Source organism: Perissodus microlepis, chromosome 14 (assembly GCF_051167445.1).
Source record: "Perissodus microlepis isolate ML-2025 ecotype Zambia chromosome 14, ASM5116744v1, whole genome shotgun sequence".
Lineage (NCBI taxonomy): Eukaryota > Metazoa > Chordata > Actinopteri > Cichliformes > Cichlidae > Perissodus > Perissodus microlepis.
The window spans coordinates 34,105,465-34,123,085 of NC_140474.1; the positions used below are offsets into that span (position 1 = coordinate 34,105,465).

A 17,621-nucleotide genomic window follows, 5' to 3' on the forward strand; every position below is an offset into this window, starting at 1 on the left:
TCTGGAACATGGTTTGAAACACTGAAATTGTTTCAGCTGAAACTGGCAAAGTCACACGTGCGTGTGTGAGTGTCACAGGTGATATGGTGTCACTAGTCCGGTCATCATGTTCAGGCTCATTCACTCCAGAATCATTTAGGCCAAATCTTTAAAACGGTGTCATTGCACACACATTTCAATCACACAAATGCAGGATTAATTATTTGCAGTATTTTATCTGATTTATTATGAGAATGTCATGCCTGATCATTTGTACCCACAACATCAAAAATGGGGGCAAAAGGGAGGAGATCACGTTTAATCGATTAAAACACGAGGTCAGAAATATAAGTGCTGACATGAGTAGTGTCCAGTGTTGGGTAAGTTACTTTAAATTAGTAACTTAGTTACATTACTAGTTACTTCTATCAAAAGTAACTCAGTTACTTCAAGTTACTCATTACTTTCAGAGTAACTAGTTACTAGGGAAAGTAACTTTGGTTTTACTCAGAATTCTCTTGTTAATGTGTTGCTTCCGTAACTGGATACCCAGCCAGACTGCCAGTCTTCTAGCTTGCTTACTTGCCACAAGTGCACTGTGCCACCTACCAATAGAAAGGAAAAAATAATGTGCACATTTCCACGAGAGAAATCCCACACCTGATTCCATCCTAGCCTGCTTTTTACATCCAACACAAAAACTGCAGTCGTGGTGCTTTCGATTGTACTCAGAACTCGGAAATTCTGCCTTCTGAATAGGAAGATGTAGGTAACACCAGACTGAAGATGAGCTGCATACAGAGCTGGACTGGGACAAAAAAATCGTCCCGGGCATTTTAACTCATAAAGCCTTTGAATGAAAACAAACGCTGTTGTGACAGTGATGTACACTGTTCTGATGGTATATATGTATCAATCTATCAATTGTTTGTTGCAAGACTCAGATAATTATTTTTTTAAAAGTGAGACATTTTAAATGAGAATAAGAAAGTATTTCTTTGTGCCCCCCTCTCCCTGTTAATGCCCTACCTGCCCCCCTGGCAACACTTTGCTAGACCCGCCCCTGCACAGTTACCAGCTGTCAGCTACTTAGAAAAGGATCCTGGTGTTATTTGTCTCTCAGAAACAGTTCATAACTTCCCTTCAACTCATTCATGTTAACTAAAAGGTAAACCTGTTTCTCCATCACAGCTCTGATGATTCAGTAAGGACATCTCCTGGTTTCATCTGCATGTTTCCCTCTCATCACATAACCAAACCGATATCATGACCAGCAGCTTTACAGCTGTGGCTCCAGCAAACATCAGCTGATACTAGAAATTAATATTAAATAAATTCTAACAACAGCTGATCAAGCTTAAAAGTGCTGCTGTTGTTTAGCGCGACATCCGCTGGTTTCCTCTTTCTGGCGCAAAGTGGGCGATAAATAAACAAGAGAGAAAAGCCGATCAGCTGATCATTGATCAGTTTCATGACTGAAGTAGAAACAGGAGAGGGAGGGGGAGAGAATGAGAGGAGAAGAGGCAGCTGTGCAGCAAAGACACAGAATAACTCCAGCTTTGTGTCTTTTTCATTGTAGCTGAAGTCCGGGACAAGCTGTTCCTTTTCACCTCAATACGAAACGCGTAATATTTTCTCTGAATACGAGACGATTCCGTTTTTTACGGGATGGTTGGCAACTCTAATAATTAACCTTATGAACAAAATAAAGTTCAACATCAGTAACCAAAGCAGACGTGACGCCAGACCACCAACCTCTGACTCTCTCCCCCACCGATGTAGGAGCGGTGCTGAGCAGGATCAGTGTCCACAAGGCTGCAGGACCCGATGGCATCCCCGGGCGTGTTCTCAGAGCGTGTCCTGGGGAGCTTGCAGGAGTGCTCACAGACATATTCAATCTGTCCTTGGCCCACGCTGTGGTACCGGCCTGCTTCAAATCCACCTCCATTGTCCCGATACCCAAAAACTCCAACCCATCTAGCCTCAATGACTACCGCCCAGTAGCACTCACCCCCATCATCACTAAGTGTTTAGAGCAGCTGGTCCTAGCACACTTCAAATCCTGTCTCCCCCCCACCCTGGACCCCCACCAATTCGCATACCGCCAGAACAGGAGCACAGAGGATGCAGTCTCCATCGCACTGCACTCTGTCCTCTCACACCTGGACAACAACACCACCTACGCCAGAATGCTGTTTATACACTTCAGTTCAGCGTTCAATACAACCCTCCCCTCACAACTCATCAGGAAACTGACAGACCCGGGCATCAGTTCCCTCATGTGCAAATGGTTACTGGACTTCCTGACCAACCACCCCCAACATGTCCGGCTGGATAACTGCTGCTCATCTACAATCACGATGAACACCGGTGTACCACAAGGCTGTGTGATGAGCCCTTTCCTCTACTCCCTCTTCACCCACGACTGCAGACCTGCTGATGGTTCCAACACCATCATTAAGTTTGCAGATGACACCACAGTGATTGGCCTCATCAGTGACAACGATGAGGCCGCCTACAGGGAGGAGGTGGATCGTCTGGCTGAGTGGTGCGACAGAAAGACCAAGGAGAAGACCAAGGAGCTCATCGTGGACTACAGGAGGAATGCTGACCCACATCCACCCATCCACATTAAGGGGACGGCTGTGGAGCGTGTGAGCAGCTTCAAGTTCCTGGGAGTCCACATCTCTGAGGATCTCACCTGGACGACCAACTGCTCCAGTTGGGAGCAGTTGGTATAAGCTTACCAGGTTTCAGACTCATACATAAAACACAGAGCAGGGGCTGATGATTTGAAATTTTGTAGGGGGCGCTGTTGAGCCAATTTGGGCTATTCAAGCAAAATGATCACATAACACCAAAACCTTCATCACTTTGAAGCTGTGGGCCAAATTTCAAGACTTTTTAAACTTTCCAAGCCCCTGAAAAGCAACTTCATTGTTCATGGTGAACCGCGTTGCCATCAGGGTGCGCCATTCAGTTTAAACTCACAATTTTCGCACTGAAGCATCATGAAGGACTGATGGTGATATTCACCGCTTTTGAGGTGTCCACAATGAACCTGTGAAAATCAGTACAACAAAATGAAAGACATGACATTTCCTGTTGCCACTAGGTGGCGCTCTGCGTATTCCTGACAATGGACACATCAATCTGTTCAGGGCGGGTCTGACATCATGCCTGTAAAGTCTGGTTCTGATCAGACTGGATTTCATTGAGTTATACTTATTTGTTTCTCCATGGCGAGACATCAAAGTTCGCCATTCTGCTGGGGTCACACCCTTTCGCGAAAAGTCACAGTTTTCACTGTAACCCAAGACCAACTCCTTAAGGCTTTCCTGGAGAAATTTGAGGCTGCAGATGTCACCCATCACTATACTGTACCCCAAAGTGTAAAACATGACATTTCCTGTTCCCACTAGGTGGCGCTGTCCTTGATGTCAAATATGGTAGTTGAAATATGTTCAGGGGTGGAGCCTTATCATATGTGTGCTCTTTGGTCCAGATCGGACAATGTATGACAGAATAAGAGGCAATAAGATTTTCATGGCGAGTCATCGAAATTCGCCGCGGCGCCACCGCCTCACCGTATTGTGAAAACTCAAAAGCTCCGCAATTTAACATGGCCCAGGTGTGTAGTTGACACTGACCAAAGATGAAGCTTATACGACCAAATCCCAAGGAGGAGTTCGAAAAAGTTCGAGGCATGGAAATGGCAAAATTAGAGCCAAAATGTCACCTTCACTTCTAAATGGCGGACTTCCTGTTGGGTTTGCGTCAATGGGCCCACTGACTTTTTTGTTCGTCTTGGCATGATACACATGTGTGCCAGATTTTATACATGTAGCTCAAACCATGTGGTCGTAGGGCTGCATTTAACAAGGCATAGGTGGCGCTCTAGAGCCATTTCCCAGTGCTCATATGTAAAACCATTAAAATACAAAATTTTTCACCAGACCTGACATGTGTGCAAATTTTCATGAGTTTTTGAGCATGTTTAGGCCCTCAAAAAGGCCCTTGTTTTGCCTGAATAATAATAATAAGAAGAAGAAACGGAGCAGATACAATAGGGCCTTCGCACTCTCAGTGCTCGGGCCTTAATAAACATTTCAAACTATTTACAGAACAATCAGCTGTTCTGCATCAAATCTGATGCCACACAAATTATTTGTGCCACTCCAAAAAATAATTTCTGTCCACTATGAGATAAAGAAGAACAACAGCCTGATCCCTGCCTGACAACAGGAGATGTATCACTGCTGTAACACCTGTAACATTCAGCAGTCGCCTCATTGTTCTGACACACACAACAAAACTATTGACTACACTACACACTAACTACACAAGATTTGTACTAAACGTCGCAAATCTCTCACATCTCAAAACACCGCCGTCACTCCTAAAACTTCCCCCTCCCTAAACCACTAAATGCCATGTTGCCATATCATTTTTTGATTGGTCGACATGGTACATTTTTCGACCAATAGGAAAGGCTGGGGTTTTTGGTTTTCTTTTTGCTCACAGGCGGAGAGAGCTTTCCAGCGTTTTCCTTATAAAACGACGTTTTTACAGTTTCTTCCCGCAATAAATATAAAAACCAAACATTGCATATATTCTTTTTATCATAACTCTGGTTTTACGTGGCCTATCAACACAATTTAAAAACTGGTATAAAGTCCACACTTTTCCCGTTAATTCTTCCGTCTGTCCTGCTCACATCTCCAATGGTTGTACACGTTGTCATTAACGTGGCTTCACTCCACATCAGCCGCTTTGCTCGCTAAAACACCGTTGTCGGCACATAAGGACGCTGTCATAGCCTGTCAGCAACGTTGATTAGCTGCGTATATACGAATGTGAATCGCATTCTTGGCTGGACTATGGGATAAGGTGACATCGTTCTGATCCCATACAGGAGCAGCCAGTCACTTACTGACTAACACTGCAAAACAGAATTGTTAATGTATTTACTTTAATTTCAATTCAGGTTAGATTTTTTTTGTGCGCAACACAGATTTTTTGTGCGCAGAGATCGTGCCAGCAGTGCGCAATTGCGCACGCGCGCAGCTTAGAGGGAACATTGCTCACCAGTGTTAGCTTCATTTTGACACCAAGACTGTTTACACAGAGTTTGTAATTGCAGAGAAATACATTTATTTTGGTCATTTCCTTTTCGAGCAGGAAGGTCACCCTTCTTGTTATACCCTTTAGATGAATACAGAGTTTTTAATTAAATACATATTCTTTATATAATGTTCCCTTTTATAAAAAGTAGGATAATTAAAAAAAACAAAACATTTATTATAGCTCTGTCACGTAGAAAAAAAACTGTCTTTTTTCTGTGGTCTGTTATATAACATTAGGGGTGTTCGTGGCAATTAACTTTTTAATCGACTAAGCGGGTCAAGTAAGAAACACTTAAATATTAAGTTAAATTTGAAAACTGTTTAAATTTGAAAACTGTTTAAAAAAAAATATCTCCCCATTCCACATTCCAAAATGTCATGTGACAATCTGATTGGCTTAGGAGTGATGATGTCACAAGGATCTTTGATCCTTTGAAGTTTTTCCTTAAGTAGGGGTGAGAAACAGAAATTTTTAGTTCGTTTCTTCGCAGCCTTTGTGTTAGCAGCTTTCAAACGTTCACTACAGAAAAATTTGGAAACCTCTCAGAGTCATCGGATACAAACGCCAACATGTATCCAAGATTACGGCAACCGAGACAAACAGATTTCGCCGCCTCTCCTTCCACGCGTGGCCGGCCAATTTCTCCAAATGGCCTCTTCTCCATCCAAAAGGCATTACAGGAGAGTAGAAATGAAAACAACCATCTCCAGAACAAAATTCGACAAATTGAAGAAGAAAAACTTCACCTGGAGAAGAAGTGCTTACAAATGGAAGCACAAAACAAACACCTGGAAGAAACACTACAGCGCCAGCCCGACATCAACATTATTAATGAGGGCTGGGGGATCAAGTTTGCTCAAGCCAGAGAGCAGATTGTATTCCTTATCAAAGAAAATAAGCAAAAGAGCGCTGAAGTTAAAGAAATGTCCGAGCAGCTTCAAGGCAGGAAAGCGACGATTGATAAGATAGAGTGGGATCTGCAATACATGGACCAAAACAATCGCCTGCTCCAAAGAAAGCTTGATGAAGCTGAAGAAAAAAATAAAGAAGTCCTCCAACAGAAGGAACAACAGGACACAAAGCAAAAAGACCTGCAGCGCGAACTCCAAGGCATGCAGGAAAAGTACAGAATGATGAAGGTAAGGTTGGATCAAACACTGCGCCAAAATGAAGACCTCCTTCAAGAGAAAGAGCAAAAGCAAGAAAGGCTGGCAGAAGAAAAGTGCATCGTCAAGGACTTTGAGAGTAAAAATCAAAAGTTGCAAGAATTCTGTAATGAACTGAAGGTCAAAACAAGTGAGCTGGAGGGAGAAAAGGAAACACTGGAACAACGATGCTCACACATGCAGAAAAGGATCGATCACATGGCCAAAAACAACTCAGAGCTCATTAAGGGGATATTGTTGGAATTCAACAACTTGAAGCGGGAAAACACAGAAATGCAGGCCCAAAAGCAAAAGCAAGATAAAACACATGAAGACCTGCAGTGTACGCTCCGCGATATCCAGAAAAGAAATGAGCAGCTAGAAGGCCTGCACAAAGAAGATCAAGTGAGAAATGCAGACCTGCAGGAGGCAAAGCTGACACAGGAGGCAACATCCAAAGACCTCAAAGAAAAGCTTGAAGAAACACAAGCAACATTAGAACAGGTGGAACAAACATGCAAGAAACTTGAGAGGCAAAACACAGAAAACATCGATCAGTTGAGAACCCTCATCCTGGACAAAAAGGCGCTCGTGGAAAAGTCCATGAAAAAGAAGAAAAGATTCTTCAGCTTTTTCCGGAAGAGGGACAATACTGCTTCTTCAACTGATGTAGCCTCGTCTTGCTCCACATCTGTTCACCCCCCCAACCAGTCCCGGCAGTTGACTGTCCCCTCCTGAGCCTGGTTCTGCCGGAGGTTTCTGCCCGTTTAAAGGCAGTTTTTCCTCCCCACTGTCGCCTAGTGCTTGCTCAGAGGGGATTGTTGGGGTTTTCGCTCCTCTACCTTGTTTCTTTATTTACTTGTTAACTTTTTGTTCTTAACTTATTTAACCTTGTTTTGTTATTTACTTGTTAACTTTTTGTTCTTAACTCATTTAACCTTGTTTCGTTATTTACTTGTTAACTTTTTGTTCTTAACTCATTTAACCTTGTTTCGTTATTTACTTGTTAACTTTTTGTTCTTAACTCATTTAACCTTGTTTCGTTATTTACTTGTTAACTTTTTGTTCTTAACTCATTTAACCTTGTTTTGTTATTTACTTGCTTGTTTAACTTTTTTTTCAACTTATCTAACAAAATAAAACAGTTGAATTTATCCTTTGAGTATTGTTCATCTAATCTTTACAGAGTTTTTCCAAAACACTTTCAAACATTCAGATCTGTCTTTCATTTTCTTCTTGAAACCTCATGAACGGTGAACTAAAAACTCTGGAACATGGTTTGAAACACTGAAATTGTTTCAGCTGAAACTGGCAAAGTCATACGTGCGTGTGTGAGTGTCACAGGTGATATGGTGTCACTAGTCCGGTCATCATGTTCAGGCTCATTCACTCCAGAATCATTTAGGCCAAATCTTTAAAACGGTGTCATTGCACACACATTTCAATCACACAAATGCAGGATTAATTATTTGCAGTATTTTATCTGATTTATTATGAGAATGTCATGCCTGATCATTTGTACCCACAACATCAAAAATGGGGGCAAAAGGGAGGAGATCACGTTTAATCGATTAAAACACGAGGTCAGAAATATAAGTGCTGACATGAGTAGTGTCCAGTGTTGGGTAAGTTACTTTAAATTAGTAACTTAGTTACATTACTAGTTACTTCTATCAAAAGTAACTCAGTTACTTCAAGTTACTCATTACTTTCAGAGTAACTAGTTACTAGGGAAAGTAACTTTGGTTTTACTCAGAATTCTCTTGTTAATGTGTTGCTTCCGTAACTGGATACCCAGCCAGACTGCCAGTCTTCTAGCTTGCTTACTTGCCACAAGTGCACTGTGCCACCTACCAATAGAAAGGAAAAAATAATGTGCACATTTCCACGAGAGAAATCCCACACCTGATTCCATCCTAGCCTGCTTTTTACATCCAACACAAAAACTGCAGTCGTGGTGCTTTCGATTGTACTCAGAACTCGGAAATTCTGCCTTCTGAATAGGAAGATGTAGGTAACACCAGACTGAAGATGAGCTGCATACAGGGCTGGACTGGGACAAAAAAATCGTCCCGGGCATTTTAACTCATAAAGCCTTTGAATGAAAACAAACGCTGTTGTGACAGTGATGTACACTGTTCTGATGGTATATATGTATCAATCTATCAATTGTTTGTTGCAAGACTCAGATAATTATTTTTTTAAAAGTGAGACATTTTAAATGAGAATAAGAAAGTATTTCTTTGTGCCCCCCTCTCCCTGTTAATGCCCTACCTGCCCCCCTGGCAACACTTTGCTAGACCCGCCCCTGCACAGTTACCAGCTGTCAGCTACTTAGAAAAGGATCCTGGTGTTATTTGTCTCTCAGAAACAGTTCATAACTTCCCTTCAACTCATTCATGTTAACTAAAAGGTAAACCTGTTTCTCCATCACAGCTCTGATGATTCAGTAAGGACATCTCCTGGTTTCATCTGCATGTTTCCCTCTCATCACATAACCAAACCGATATCATGACCAGCAGCTTTACAGCTGTGGCTCCAGCAAACATCAGCTGATACTAGAAATTAATATTAAATAAATTCTAACAACAGCTGATCAAGCTTAAAAGTGCTGCTGTTGTTTAGCGCGACATCCGCTGGTTTCCTCTTTCTGGCGCAAAGTGGGCGATAAATAAACAAGAGAGAAAAGCCGATCAGCTGATCATTGATCAGTTTCATGACTGAAGTAGAAACAGGAGAGGGAGGGGGAGAGAATGAGAGAAGAGGAGGCAGCTGTGCAGCAAAGACACAGAATAACTCCAGCTTTGTGTCTTTTTCATTGTAGCTGAAGTCCGGGACAAACTGTTCCTTTTCACCTCAATACGAAACGCGTAATATTTTCTCTGAATACGAGACGATTCCGTTTTTTACGGGATGGTTGGCAACTCTAATAATTAACCTTATGAACAAAATAAAGTTCAACATCAGTAACCAAAGCAGACGTGACGCCAGACCACCAACCTCTGACTCTCTCCCCCACCGATGTAGGAGCGGTGCTGAGCAGGATCAATGTCCACAAGGCTGCAGGTCCCGATGGCATCCCCGGGCGTGTTCTCAGAGCGTGTCCTGGGGAGCTTGCAGGAGTGCTGACAGACATATTCAATCTGTCCTTGGCCCACGCTGTGGTACCGGCCTGCTTCAAATCCACCTCCATTGTCCCGATACCCAAAAACTCCAACCCATCTAGCCTCAATGACTACCGCCCAGTAGCACTCACCCCCATCATCACTAAGTGTTTAGAGCAGCTGGTCCTAGCACACTTCAAATCCTGTCTCCCCCCCACCCTGGACCCCCACCAATTCGCATACCGCCAGAACAGGAGCACAGAGGATGCAGTCTCCATCGCACTGCACTCTGTCCTCTCACACCTGGACAACAACACCACCTACGCCAGAATGCTGTTTATACACTTCAGTTCAGCGTTCAATACAACCCTCCCCTCACAACTCATCAGGAAACTGACAGACCTGGGCATCAGTTCCCTCATGTGCAAATGGTTACTGGACTTCCTGACCAACCACCCCCAACATGTCCGGCTGGATAACTGCTGCTCATCTACAATCACGATGAACACCGGTGTACCACAAGGCTGTGTGATGAGCCCTTTCCTCTACTCCCTCTTCACCCACGACTGCAGACCTGCTGATGGTTCCAACACCATCATTAAGTTTGCAGATGACACCACAGTGATTGGCCTCATCAGTGACAACGATGAGGCCGCCTACAGGGAGGAGGTGGATCGTCTGGCTGAGTGGTGCGACAGAAAGACCAAGGAGAAGACCAAGGAGCTCATCGTGGACTACAGGAGGAATGCTGACCCACATCCACCCATCCACATTAAGGGGACGGCTGTGGAGCGTGTGAGCAGCTTCAAGTTCCTGGGAGTCCACATCTCTGAGGATCTCACCTGGACGACCAACTGCTCCAGTTGGGAGCAGTTGGTATAAGCTTACCAGGTTTCAGACTCATACATAAAACACAGAGCAGGGGCTGATGATTTGAAATTTTGTAGGGGGCGCTGTTGAGCCAATTTGGGCTATTCAAGCAAAATGATCACATAACACCAAAACCTTCATCACTTTGAAGCTGTGGGCCAAATTTCAAGACTTTTTAAACTTTCCAAGCCCCTGAAAAGCAACTTCATTGTTCATGGTGAACCGCGTTGCCATCAGGGTGCGCCATTCAGTTTAAACTCACAATTTTCGCACTGAAGCATCATGAAGGACTGATGGTGATATTCACCGCTTTTGAGATGGCCACGATGAACCTGTGAAAATCAGTACAACAAAATGAAAGACATGACATTTCCTGTTGCCACTAGGTGGCGCTCTGCGTATTCCTGACAATGGACACATCAATCTGTTCAGGGCAGGTCTGACATCATGCCTGTAAAGTCTGGTTCTGATCAGACTGGATTTCATTGAGTTATACTTATTTGTTTCTCCATGGCGAGACATCAAAGTTCGCCATTCTGCTGGGGTCACACCCTTTCGCGAAAAGTCACAGTTTTCACTGTAACCCAAGACCAACTCCTTAAGGCTTTCCTGGAGAAATTTGAGGCTGCAGATGTCACCCATCACTGTACTGTACCCCAAAGTGTAAAACATGACATTTCCTGTTCCCACTAGGTGGCGCTGTCCTTGATGTCAAATATGGTAGTTGAAATATGTTCAGGGCTGGAGCCTTATCATATGTGTGCTCTTTGGTCCAGATCGGACAATGTATGACAGAATAAGAGGCAATAAGATTTTCATGGCAAGTCATCGAAATTCGCCGCGGCGCCACCGCCTCACCGTATTGTGAAAACTCAAAAGCTCCGCAATTTAACATGGCCGGTGTGTAGTTGACACTGACCAAAGATGAAGCTTATACGACCAAATCCCAAGGAGGAGTTCGAAAAAGTTCGAGGCATGGAAATGGCAAAATTAGAGCCAAAATGTCACCTTCACTTCTAAATGGCGGACTTCCTGTTGGGTTTGCGTCAATGGGCCCACAGACTTTTTTGTTCGTCTTGGCATGATACACATGTGTGCCAGATTTCATACATGTAGCTCAAACCATGTGGTCGTAGGGCTGCATTTAACAAGGCATAGGTGGCGCTCTAGAGCCATTTCCCAGTGCTCATATGTAAAACCATTAAAATACAAAATTTTTCACCAGACCTGACATGTGTGCAAATTTTCATGAGTTTTTGAGCATGTTTAGGCCCTCAAAAAGGCCCTTGTTTTGCCTGAATAATAATAAGAAGAAGAAGAAGAAGAAACGGAGCAGATACAATAGGGCCTTCGCACTCTCAGTGCTCGGGCCCTAATAAACATTTCAAACTATTTACAGAACAATCAGCTGTTCTGCATCAAATCTGATGCCACACAAATTATTTGTGCCACTCCAAAAAATAATTTCTGTCCACTATGAGATAAAGAAGAACAACAGCCTGATCCCTGCCTGACAACAGGAGATGTATCACTGCTGTAACACCTGTAACATTCAGCAGTCGCCTCATTGTTCTGACACACACAACAAAACTATTGACTACACTACACACTAACTACACAAGATTTGTACTAAACGTCGCAAATCTCTCACATCTCAAAACACCGCCGTCACTCCTAAAACTTCCCCCTCCCTAAACCACTAAATGCCATGTTGCCATATCATTTTTTGATTGGTCGACATGGTACATTTTTCGACCAATAGGAAAGGCTGGGGTTTTTGGTTTTCTTTTTGCTCACAGGCGGAGAGAGCTTTCCAGCGTTTTCCTTATAAAACGACGTTTTTACAGTTTCTTCCCGCAATAAATATAAAAACCAAACATTGCATATATTCTTTTTATCATAACTCTGGTTTTACGTGGCCTATCAACACAATTTAAAAACTGGTATAAAGTCCACACTTTTCCCGTTAATTCTTCCGTCTGTCCTGCTCACATCTCCAATGGTTGTACACGTTGTCATTAACGTGGCTTCACTCCACATCAGCCGCTTTGCTCGCTAAAACACCGTTGTCGGCACATAAGGACGCTGTCATAGCCTATCAGCAACGTTGATTAGCTGCGTATATACGAATGTGAATCGCATTCTTGGCTGGACTATGGGATAAGGTGACATCGTTCTGATCCCATACAGGAGCAGCCAGTCACTTACTGACTAACACTGCAAAACAGAATTGTTAATGTATTTACTTTAATTTCAATTCAGGTTAGATTTTTTTTGTGCGCAACACAGATTTTTTGTGCGCAGAGATCGTGCCAGCAGTGCGCAATTGCGCATGCGCGCAGCTTAGAGGGAACATTGCTCACCAGTGTTAGCTTCATTTTGACACCAAGACTGTTTACACAGAGTTTGTAATTGCAGAGAAATACATTTATTTTGGTCATTTCCTTTTCGAGCAGGAAGGTCACCCTTCTTGTTATACCCTTTAGATGAATACAGAGTTTTTAATTAAATACATATTCTTTAAATAATGTTCCCTTTTATAAAAAGTAGGATAATTAAAAAAAACAAAACATTTATTATAGCTCTGTCATGTAGAAAAAAAACTGTCTTTTTTCTGTGGTCTGTTATATAACATTAGGGGTGTTCGTGGCAATTAACTTTTTAATCGACTAAGCGGGTCAAGTAAGAAACACTTAAATATTAAGTTAAATTTGAAAACTGTTTAAATTTGAAAACTGTTTAAAAAAAAATATCTCCCCATTCCACATTCCAAAATGTCATGTGACGATCTGATTGGCTTAGGAGTGATGATGTCACAAGGATCTTTGATCCTTTGAAGTTTTTCCTTAAGTAGGGGTGAGAAACAGAAATTTTTAGTTCGTTTCTTCGCAGCCTTTGTGTTAGCAGCTTTCAAACGTTCACTACAGAAAAATTTGGAAACCTCTCAGAGTCATCGGATACAAACGCCAACATGTATCCAAGATTACGGCAACCGAGACAAACAGATTTCGCCGCCTCTCCTTCCACGCGTGGCCGGCCAATTTCTCCAAATGGCCTCTTCTCCATCCAAAAGGCATTACAGGAGAGTAGAAATGAAAACAACCATCTCCAGAACAAAATTCGACAAATTGAAGAAGAAAAACTTCACCTGGAGAAGAAGTGCTTACAAATGGAAGCACAAAACAAACACCTGGAAGAAACACTACAGCGCCAGCCCGACATCAACATTATTAATGAGGGCTGGGGGATCAAGTTTGCTCAAGCCAGAGAGCAGATTGTATTCCTTATCAAAGAAAATAAGCAAAAGAGCGCTGAAGTTAAAGAAATGTCCGAGCAGCTTCAAGGCAGGAAAGCGACGATTGATAAGATAGAGTGGGATCTGCAATACATGGACCAAAACAATCGCCTGCTCCAAAGAAAGCTTGATGAAGCTGAAGAAAAAAATAAAGAAGTCCTCCAACAGAAGGAACAACAGGACACAAAGCAAAAAGACCTGCAGCGCGAACTCCAAGGCATGCAGGAAAAATACAGAATGATGAAGGTAAGGTTGGATCAAACACTGCGCCAAAATGAAGACCTCCTTCAAGAGAAAGAGCAAAAGCAAGAAAGGCTGGCAGAAGAAAAGTGCATCATCAAGGACTTTGAGAGTAAAAATCAAAAGTTGCAAGAATTCTGTAATGAACTGAAGGTCAAAACAAGTGAGCTGGAGGGAGAAAAGGAAACACTGGAACAACGATGCTCACACATGCAGAAAAGGATCGATCACATGGCGAAAAACAACTCAGAGCTCATTAAGGGGATATTGTTGGAATTCAACAACTTGAAGCGGGAAAACACAGCAATGCAGGCCCAAAAGCAAAAGCAAGATAAAACACATGAAGACCTGCAGTGTACGCTCCGCGATATCCAGAAAAGAAATGAGCAGCTAGAAGGCCTGCACAAAGAAGATCAAGTGAGAAATGCAGACCTGCAGGAGGCAAAGCTGACACAGGAGGCAACATCCAAAGACCTCAAAGAAAAGCTTGAAGAAACACAAGCAACATTAGAACAGGTGGAACAAACATGCAAGAAACTTGAGAGGCAAAACACAGAAAACATCGATCAGTTGAGAACCCTCATCCTGGACAAAAAGGCGCTCGTGGAAAAGTCCATGAAAAAGAAGAAAAGATTCTTCAGCTTTTTCCGGAAGAGGGACAATACTGCTTCTTCAACTGATGTAGCCTCGTCTTGCTCCACCTCTGTTCACCCCCCCAACCAGTCCCGGCAGTTGACTGTCCCCTCCTGAGCCTGGTTCTGCCGGAGGTTTCTGCCCGTTTAAAGGCAGTTTTTCCTCCCCACTGTCGCCTAGTGCTTGCTCAGAGGGGATTGTTGGGGTTTTCGCTCCTCTACCTTGTTTCTTTATTTACTTGTTAACTTTTTGTTCTTAACTCATTTAACCTTGTTTCGTTATTTACTTGTTAACTTTTTGTTCTTAACTCATTTAACCTTGTTTCGTTATTTACTTGTTAACTTTTTGTTCTTAACTCATTTAACCTTGTTTCGTTATTTACTTGTTAACTTTTTGTTCTTAACTCATTTAACCTTGTTTCGTTATTTACTTGCTTGTTTAACTTTTTTTTCAACTTATCTAACAAAATAAAACAGTTGAATTTATCCTTTGAGTATTGTTCATCTAATCTTTACAGAGTTTTTCCAAAACACTTTCAAACATTCAGATCTGTCTTTCATTTTCTTCTTGAAACCTCATGAACGGTGAACTAAAAACTCTGGAACATGGTTTGAAACACTGAAATTGTTTCAGCTGAAACTGGCAAAGTCACACGTGCGTGTGTGAGTGTCACAGGTGATATGGTGTCACTAGTCCGGTCATCATGTTCAGGCTCATTCACTCCAGAATCATTTAGGCCAAATCTTTAAAACTGTGTCATTGCACACACATTTCAATCACACAAATGCAGGATTAATTATTTGCAGTATTTTATCTGATTTATTATGAGAATGTCATGCCTGATCATTTGTACCCACAACATCAAAAATGGGGGCAAAAGGGAGGAGATCGCGTTTAATCGATTAAAACACGAGGTCAGAAATATAAGTGCTGACATGAGTAGTGTCCAGTGTTGGGTAAGTTACTTTAAATTAGTAACTTAGTTACATTACTAGTTACTTCTATCAAAAGTAACTCAGTTACTTCAAGTTACTCGTTACTTTCAGAGTAACTAGTTACTAGGGAAAGTAACTTTGGTTTTACTCAGAATTCTCTTGTTAATGTGTTGCTTCCGTAACTGGATACCCAGCCAGACTGCCAGTCTTCTAGCTTGCTTACTTGCCACAAGTGCACTGTGCCAACTACCAATAGAAAGGAAAAAATAATGTGCACATTTCCACGAGAGAAATCCCACACCTGATTCCATCCTAGCCTGCTTTTTACATCCAACACAAAAACTGCAGTCGTGGTGCTTTCGATTGTACTCAGAACTCAGAAATTCTGCCTTCTGAATAGGAAGATGTAGGTAACACCAGACTGAAGATGAGCTGCATACAGGGCTGGACTGGGACAAAAAAATCGTCCCGGGCATTTTAACTCATAAAGCCTTTGAATGAAAACAAACGCTGTTGTGACAGTGATGTACACTGTTCTGATGGTATATATGTATCAATCTATCAATTGTTTGTTGCAAGACTCAGATAATTTTTTTTTTTTTTTTTTTAAAGTGAGACATTTTAAATGAGAATAAGAAAGTATTTCCTTGTGCCCCCCTCTCCCTGTTAATGCCCTACCTGCCCCCCTGGCAACACTTTGCTAGACCCGCCCCTGCACAGTTACCAGCTGTCAGCTACTTAGAAAAGGATCCTGGTGTTATTTGTCTCTCAGAAACAGTTCATAACTTCCCTTCAACTCATTCATGTTAACTAAAAGGTAAACCTGTTTCTCCATCACAGCTCTGATGATTCAGTAAGGACGTCTCCTGGTTTCATCTTCATGTTTCCCTCTCATCACATAACCAAACCGATATCATGACCAGCAGCTTTTACAGCTGTGGCTCCAGCAAACATCAGCTGATACTAGAAATTAATATTAAATAAATTCTAACAACAGCTGATCAAGCTTAAACGTGCTGCTGTTGTTTAGCGCGACATCCGCTGGTTTCCTCTTTCTGGCGCAAAGTGGGCGATAAACAAACAAGAGAGAAAAGCCGATCAGCTGATCATTGATCAGTTTCATGACTGAAGTAGAAACAGGAGAGGGAGGGGGAGAGAATGAGAGAAGAAGAGGCAGCTGTGCAGCAAAGACACAGAATAACTCCAGCTTTGTGTCTTTTTCATTGTAGCTGAAGTCCGGGACAAACTGTTCCTTTTCACCTCAATACGAAACGCGTAATATTTTCTCTGAATACGAGACGATTCCGTTTTTTACGGGATGGTTGGCAACTCTAATAATTAACCTTATGAACAAAATAAAGTTCAACATCAGTAACCAAAGCAGACGTGACGCCAGACCACCAACCTCTGACTCTCTCCCCCACCGATGTAGGAGCGGTGCTGAGCAGGATCAGTGTCCACAAGGCTGCAGGTCCCGATGGCATCCCCGGGCGTGTTCTCAGAGCGTGTCCTGGGGAGCTTGCAGGAGTGCTCACAGACATATTCAATCTGTCCTTGGCCCACGCTGTGGTACCGGCCTGCTTCAAATCCACCTCCATTGTCCCGATACCCAAAAACTCCAACCCATCTAGCCTCAATGACTACCGCCCAGTAGCACTCACCCCCATCATCACTAAGTGTTTAGAGCAGCTGGTCCTAGCACACTTCAAATCCTGTCTCCCCCCCACCCTGGACCCCCACCAATTCGCATACCGCCAGAACAGGAGCACAGAGGATGCAGTCTCCATCGCACTGCACTCTGTCCTCTCACACCTGGACAACAACACCACCTACGCCAGAATGCTGTTTATAGACTTCAGTTCAGCATTCAATACAACCCTCCCCTCACAACTCATCAGGAAACTGACAGACCTGGGCATCAGTTCCCTCATGTGCAAATGGTTACTGGACTTCCTGACCAACCGCCCCCAACATGTCCGGCTGGATAACTGCTGCTCATCTACAATCACGATGAACACCGGTGTACCACAAGGCTGTGTGATGAGCCCTTTCCTCTACTCCCTCTTCACCCACGACTGCAGACCTGCTGATGGTTCCAACACCATCATTAAGTTTGCAGATGACACCACAGTGATTGGCCTCATCAGTGACAACGATGAGGCCGCCTACAGGGAGGAGGTGGATCGTCTGGCTGAGTGGTGCGACAGAAAGACCAAGGAGAAGACCAAGGAGCTCATCGTGGACTACAGGAGGAATGCTGACCCACATCCACCCATCCACATTAAGGGGACGG

The 17,621-nt window shown here is 43.0% G+C and overlaps 2 protein-coding genes across 2 annotated transcripts in view; one reads left to right on the plus strand and one right to left on the minus strand.

Annotated features, from left to right (window-relative positions):
- nlk2 (nemo-like kinase, type 2) overlaps nucleotides 1–17,621 on the minus strand; it is a 93,088-nt gene that overhangs the window by 65,262 nt on the left and 10,205 nt on the right. The gene's annotated exons all lie outside the window — the stretch shown is intronic.
- On the plus strand, nucleotides 5,343–7,178 carry LOC146374293 (uncharacterized). Its single transcript, XM_084951762.1, has one exon. The coding sequence runs from the start codon at nucleotides 5,676–5,678 to the stop codon at nucleotides 6,987–6,989; it is 1,314 nt and encodes a 437-aa protein (XP_084807888.1). The 5' UTR covers nucleotides 5,343–5,675; the 3' UTR covers nucleotides 6,990–7,178.

What these genes read in the sequence shown, in the direction of transcription:
- LOC146374293 (XM_084951762.1), top strand. Translation starts at nt 5,676, where the DNA reads ATGTATCCAAGATTACGGCAACCGAGACAAACAGATTTCGCCGCCTCT.